The sequence below is a fragment of the Rhagoletis pomonella genome, unplaced genomic scaffold, assembly GCF_013731165.1.
Source record: "Rhagoletis pomonella isolate Grant_MI unplaced genomic scaffold, Rhpom_1.0 Rhpom_scaffold_00014, whole genome shotgun sequence".
Classification (NCBI taxonomy): Eukaryota; Metazoa; Arthropoda; class Insecta; order Diptera; family Tephritidae; genus Rhagoletis; species Rhagoletis pomonella.
The window spans coordinates 11,743,699-11,750,551 of record NW_023458568.1 but is presented as its reverse complement, the minus strand read 5'-3'; the positions used below and the strand labels follow the sequence as shown (position 1 = coordinate 11,750,551).

Genomic DNA, 6,853 nt, shown 5'->3' with positions numbered 1-6,853 from the left:
TATTCCACTTACTGCCGCCAACTATAATAGCAGCGACTATCGTTGGAAAACTAGCAATTTAGACCCTTTTGCATCCAATTTCGTTGCCGTAAAATATGCTTGTGAAACTGGTATCGCCGACAAAGTTATATTCTTCCTCAATCAAAACGCGGTTGATCTCGATTGGTGCGACGTCGGTTTATGCAATTGGTCAGAAGTTTTAAAACGATATAATACACTTTATACAGCGGAATGCAGTACATATTATTGCGCAGATTCCGGCGCGGACTCCTTAGTTAAACCTCTGGGTGAATTATTATTATTTATTTCATCAATTGTATATTTGTTGTTTTAATAATTATTAATTAATTAAAAAGTCGTTTTAAAAATCAAAAAGAAATCTTGAAAATGTTTATTTCATGTATATATATATACTACATACATATATCTTCAAAAGAGGCACAACTGAAAAATCAGATCCAGAAATATAACTGCTTGTGGATCGTAAAGATGCAACGCAATTAATACCAAAACAAATTTAACAGCAGTTTTCTTGTTAGAAAATATTTTCATGGAACACAAATTTGCATTTGTTGGAGATAGATCCTACGAGTTCATTTATGCAAAAAAATCTACATACATTTCTTTTAGTTGTGCCTCATTCGAAGAGGGCGTGCTATATCTTACGGTGTTTTCGTTTCTTCCAAAAGATATTGTCCTCCCATAGTGCAATATTTGTTTGATGTAACCCTGTAAAAGTGTGGGTTAATTGGTGAAGCGTCGCCTGAGTATATTCCCAGGACCCAATTATTTTATTTATTTACTTATTTCAAGTCTTTGAATACAAATATTCTTACGGACTGCGTATATATCTAAAACTATGTAGAAATTAAGTATAACTAAACATACGAATATAATGTAGCAAACAAGCAATAAATGGCTATTTGTGTAGCTGCGAAAATAATTGACGTAGATAGTTGATTAAAGTGGCACTAGGTTGCAAGAAATCAACATCTAAAGCATTGAAGACCGTAGTTATTTCTGCACTAGTACGAAATATAGGAGCATTGCCACCATAATTGGTTCTGGAGAAACCAATATTAAACCCCTTATTCTAGAACACGAATTTTCGTAAACGAAAAAGCCACATGCTGCAACTCTTGCGGAAACATGTGCAGCATTGCCAGCTATCAGTTGTTTTTCGAAGACAGCTGAATAAAGGAAAGTAAAGTGGAAAGGAATTAAAGAAAAACAGTGATGAAGTGATTATTTATAGTAAAATTGTTTGATTTTACATATGTATTTTGAAAGAATTGATAGATTCGATTGCATTTGCAATTATAGCATCGGAGTACGACCGCCCTATGGGAATGTTTCACAAAGATATGTGGAGCTCTCGGGTATAGTAACCATGGGCGCATCTATGTCAGCTTCTGGTTGAATTGTTGAACCATAAGCCAGAACTCCTTTGCCTGAAGAACTGGTTCGCAATCCAGTTAATGCAATAACAGCTTCTTCCAAGCCATTGAAACCATGCACTTTTTTAGGTCCACCACCTTCGGCTTGCTTCTGCCTTCGACCGCGCTTAGGGATTGTACCCTTACCTTACCTGGCCGGAGAAGAGGGGCGTCCGCATGTCAAAGGTATACAACATTTATTGTGCATATCACTCCGGCTACGGCATCCACAGTGTTTTTGCGCAGAACCCACATCGAAATTTGCAACAAAGTGCATAGTGCAAACCGAATTTTTTAATAACCAGTGGTCGGAAATTTGAAGCATTTGTTTTAAATAAAAGTTTAATGCTTTGATTACACGTGTATGTTAAAGTTTTTGGATTCGGGTTATGCGTTTGGACACAACAACCGAAAACCATTGTACAAATAACAAAACCGGTCCCAAGTTTCTTGATAAGGGGCAACAAAGATTATTTTTTGCTCGTTTATATAAAGCAGTGGACCACAGAGCACGGCAGTGCGCGCGAGTGACGAAAGCAGCCACAGTAGCATGCTGAAATGACTCGCTTATATATACACGAGATTTGGAAGTTTTTATCCAGATGTCCAATCGATATGTTTGCGGTATAGTTGGAAAGGTCTTGCAGAGTGTGTCCAGAAAATGTATCCAAGCTTCATAAACGATTAACCGGATTCTTAAAAATTTGGCTAAAGTGTTGCGAAACGAAAAACGTTTTTTTTTGCTTTTGCCGGAGGCATGTGGGTACACCCAACATATTTAGTGTTATTCTATAGGCCAATACCTTTCAAACGATACCTTATATATAAAGTTCCGGCTACTAGTTGGAAAGATATAGAGGTAAATGTGTTTTGGTTCGTGTCTCCACTACGAGATGCTTTGGTATGTATGTGGCGTCTGTACGTACCTTCATTTAATTTTGTTCAAACTTTCAGGAATTAAAGTACAAAAAAAACTAAGAAGGTTTTGTTCCAGGATGTCTTGATTCGTATGCCTTTGTGGGCGTGGCTGCTGCCTGAAATTCGAAAAAAGGCAATTTTTTAAACTACCACTGAGGCCACACTACTCAGTCCATATCATTGATGTGGATATCAATAGAAGGATCTTCAAACAAGCTATATAACGCTATCTTTTGTGTTTATAAAATATAAATATGTCATAACGTTATCGCTTTAAAACTAAAAATCGGGCTTCTGAAAATATACATTTCGGACATTTTCTCAAAATTTGGTCAGTCGATTTTATTCTAAGTTTCCACAAGTCTACCCCAAAAAATTTGTTTTCATTTCTAAGTTTCAATTGAAAAAATGTCGCTCCAAAAAGGGTCAAATGGTTAAAAATTAACAAATCCGTCTAATTTGGTTACTTTAAGATATAAAAATAGCATACCCAGTTCCCCGAAAAAAATTGCCCATTCCCCGATTGCCACTTAAACCGAAATTCCCTGCAAGTCGGGGAATTTCCCGCGAGTTGGCAAGTTGACGGATGCAGCTGTGCTAATCACTTCGTACATGTCTTGGAAGCCACAATTTTTGTGTATTTTAGGGTTTTTTTTAGTCACATGCCGAAATTGTAAAATTTTTCCCCCATTTTAATTGCAGGTATGTACACAGTATTTAACTATGCTACATGGGTTTATCACCCGCACTTAACCTACCTACCTACAATATTACCTAAAGTTGTACGTAAATATGTATGTATGAATGCATTTAGTTTACCCAATGTGCCGCTACTAGTTATATGCATATGTATAAATTGCCACTGAGCGAAACTAATTGAGAAAATATCATTAGTTTAATAGCACGAGTGCAAGACCGTACACGTGGTAGAAGTAAAACTTCTTAAAAAAGCACAGGTGTGCGCCCCACACCCGGTAGAAATCTTAAAAACAACTAAACTACGAGGCAATCAGACGAATACAGTTGCTTATTGTATCCAAAGTTGGTACCAAGCTGATACGTTTTTATCATTTCTCAAAATTTTTGAAGTGAAACTTCTTAGGCGGCGGTATCGCAAAAATGGAGAGTGAAATTTTTAAAACTGAAAACGTTACATGAGTGAGAAGGAAGATATAGGTAGTATAGGGAAGGGGAAAAAAGAAATAAAGCGACGCATGACGGGTACGAGTAGCTACATATGTATATACAGTGAAACCTCCCTTGGGCGGACACTCACCGTCAGCCAATTTTTGTCCGCCCAAGAGAGGTGTCCGCTCAATGAAAGGGATGCTTATTTTAGAACTTTTTAATGTTTTAATTAATTAAATAGTTACTATTTCTTATTTGAATAAAAGATATTGATATTACATCGTTCACACAAAAATGTGCATGTATTTTTTCAAAAGTGTATATTTCATTTATGTGCGTAAGTACATATTAAGTAATAACAAAATAAAAATAAATATTACATTTCAATCCATAAACTACATAAAACCATAAATTCATTACATAAAAACTGGGAAGTTTTCGATTGACGTATGTTTTATTTTTAATTTTTTTCAGTGTCAGTACCTTTTTCATCAATAGTTTTCATGTTTTTATCAGTAACAAAATCCAGCCAGAAATCTAAATTTTCGGTACATTTATTTATTATTATCTATTGTTATAAATTCATCAGAATTGGAATTGGATTCTCCAAGGGTTTCTGATAATTCAAATAACGAACCTAAACCACTGCGCAAACCAAACTAAATGGCATAAAAATAACATTTTATGCGGGAAGTCCCCCTTTTCCATTTAGTAGTCCGCCTATGAGGAGTTCGCGTCCGCTCAACGGAGGTTTTTGTTTGATTTGTTATGAAAAGAAATCTTAAGGTCCGTTGAAAAGAGGTTCGCGTCCGCTCAATAGAGGCTTTTGTGTCAATTTTATGCAAAATAACTGTCCGCGTCCGGCCAAGAGAGTGTCCGCTGAAGAGAGAGTAATTTGTTCCGAAAGTTGTACTTAAAACTTGGTATAGGAAAAAATGTCCGCCCAAGGGAGATGTCCGTCTAATAGAGGTGTCCGTTAGGAGAGGTTTCACTGTATGTATGTTTGAATACACGTATGTATGTATACATATATATATGTATGCATATATATGAATGTATGAACGAACTCATTGCGCACTTCAGCTCTGCCGCTACCAAGCAATATATGTAAGTTAAACTACCCGGCTCGGTAGGTTACAAAAAAAATTGTTCCGGACGAGACCGGTCTTTATTTGTTGATATGAGTTTAACAACTAACTTTACAAATTCTCTTAATTCTAAAGCTAAACCTAAAAGTTAAGCCCGAGTGCTGTCAACGTGACAGGTATTTTGCTGATTAGGCGTTTCCCACGGAACGCCAGTCGCTGCTCTGGAATTTGTTGTCCAGCTTTTTGGTTGCGCGTGTAAGGTGTTGTATTACCATCTTCTTTATGTTGAGTTGTATGAAGTGCTGAGCTGCGCGTGTGGGGTGTTTGGTTACCGTCATTCTTATGTGGAGTTATGTGAAGTATTGCGTTAGCTCCTCCCTCCTCAAGTGCGGACGTCCCCGGGCGCATATTCGCAGATTCTGGAGTACTAGGGGCACTTGGTTTATTGCATTTCCCTTGAGGGTCCTTCGGCTTCCTTCTTTCGGAAATTTTAAAAGCGAGTAGTATGATAGCTATTACCATAGATATAATGAATGCAGTATTAGAGGTTAGACCAACTTTACTGATTTTGTTGATCGTCTCCAGTTTCTTCGTATTTTGTATTTGGAGGTGCTTCATCATCTGCAAGGATAGTATTTCTTCAAAGGGTGTTTTTGGATTTGGCTGTTGTAAAACGGCTGGGAGAGGTTGCAAATTGCTCATTTCATGCACGTAGAAATTTTTGTTTTGTACTTTGATGGTAGAGTTGTGGTGTTGAACTATAAATGTTCCATTAAGATCAATTGATTTTCCATCTATATCGATTAAACCATTGTAATCGTTCAAGAATAGTATTCCAGGTTGTAACTCTTCTAGGCTGCTAATGTGGTCGGCGTTGACAAGCGTACAATTTGGGCGTTTACTATTTATAAGATTGCTAATACAACTATTATTACTTATTTCTCTAAAATCTTTTTCATTGCAAATTGTTATTTTATTATATCCTCTACATTCATTTTTTAGTCCGTACAATTTTGATTTACATTTTAGAATTTTTTCGTAATCAATTTTATTAATTTTATTTTCCTTTTTCACTTCTTTGAGTATAATTTTTTCACAAGTTTCTTTGTTAGTGGTAGGTAAGCTTAAAATATAAATTATAGATGTACCTTTTGAAGCTATTCTAATATCGGTAAATTCTAATTCTTCTTCAATATTAATATAAGGTATTTCTTCTTTTCCAATAATTTTTTCAATTGTACTTATCTCTAGCTTTGATAATATAAATGAATTTACAATATTTGATTTTGTCCAATGTAAGGCGTATTCAATATTGATAAGCTCTTCTTTAATTAATTGTAATTTATATTTAATTTTAAGACCTAATTCTAATTTTATGTTTACATTTTCTTTTAGATTTTTAAGTATTTCATTAGTTTTATTACTTGCTTCGTTGATTTTATTCAGAAATTTTTTGTTTATTACTACTTGTCTATCGTTATTTTCTAGTAAATTTCCAATGTTTTTATTAATTATTTCTAAGTCATTGTGGTCTGGGCTACCAGCAATCCATTTCCATGCTGTACCAATAAAATCTAATGACCGTTTATTTTTAGTTCTAGGAGTTAATTTTGAAAGGAGTGTGCGAATTTGGATTATTTCGTGACTGAGAAAAGGATGTAGCGGATGGTTGGTTTGGATATTTTCCGCGATTGTATTTTCAAGTTCTTTTGTTAGTTCGTCATACTGTTTCGTATCTATTATATGAATGATTTTAAATGTTCCTTCCTGTATTCTTGCTGTCCCGTCTTTTAAGGTTATAAGCTGTGCATTCGTATAGTCAAGGATTTGGGTTTCTGCATAAGCCGTGGAGGCAAAGAGCCTGTAAAAAAGATATCGTTATAGACCTATAGCTATTTAACTAACTTTAATTTATATCGTTGGCCCATGGCATTTATAACGATTTAATTTATTACCTAAAGATCGAAAGCTTATGGCATTTTACTCGATTTCCCTACTTTCTAATTATCGAACGCCTATGGCAATTTACTCGATTTACCTATTTTCTAATGATCGAACGCTTATGGCAATTTACTCGATTTACCTATTTTCTAATGATCGAACGCCTATGGCAATTTACTCGATGATTGCCTTAGTCAAGATTATTCTAATTGTAGTCAAATTGAACTTAATTTATTTATATTAAAATTCGATTTAATTTTATTTTATTCAAATTAATTCAATTTAATATAATTTCCTTCAATTTAATTTCCTGCAATTAATTTAATTCGATGGATACGAATT

At 34.9% G+C, this 6,853-nt stretch overlaps 1 protein-coding gene across 1 annotated transcript; it reads left to right on the top strand.

The window, feature by feature from the left end:
* LOC118749230 (multiple inositol polyphosphate phosphatase 1-like) lies at window positions 1-375 on the top strand (the record flags this gene model as incomplete). Its single annotated transcript, XM_036484019.1, is given in 1 exon segment — window positions 1-375. A coding segment is annotated over 1 exon segment (334 nt), but the record flags the coding sequence as incomplete, so codon positions are not given.
* Window positions 376-6,853: the final 6,478 nt, after the last annotated feature.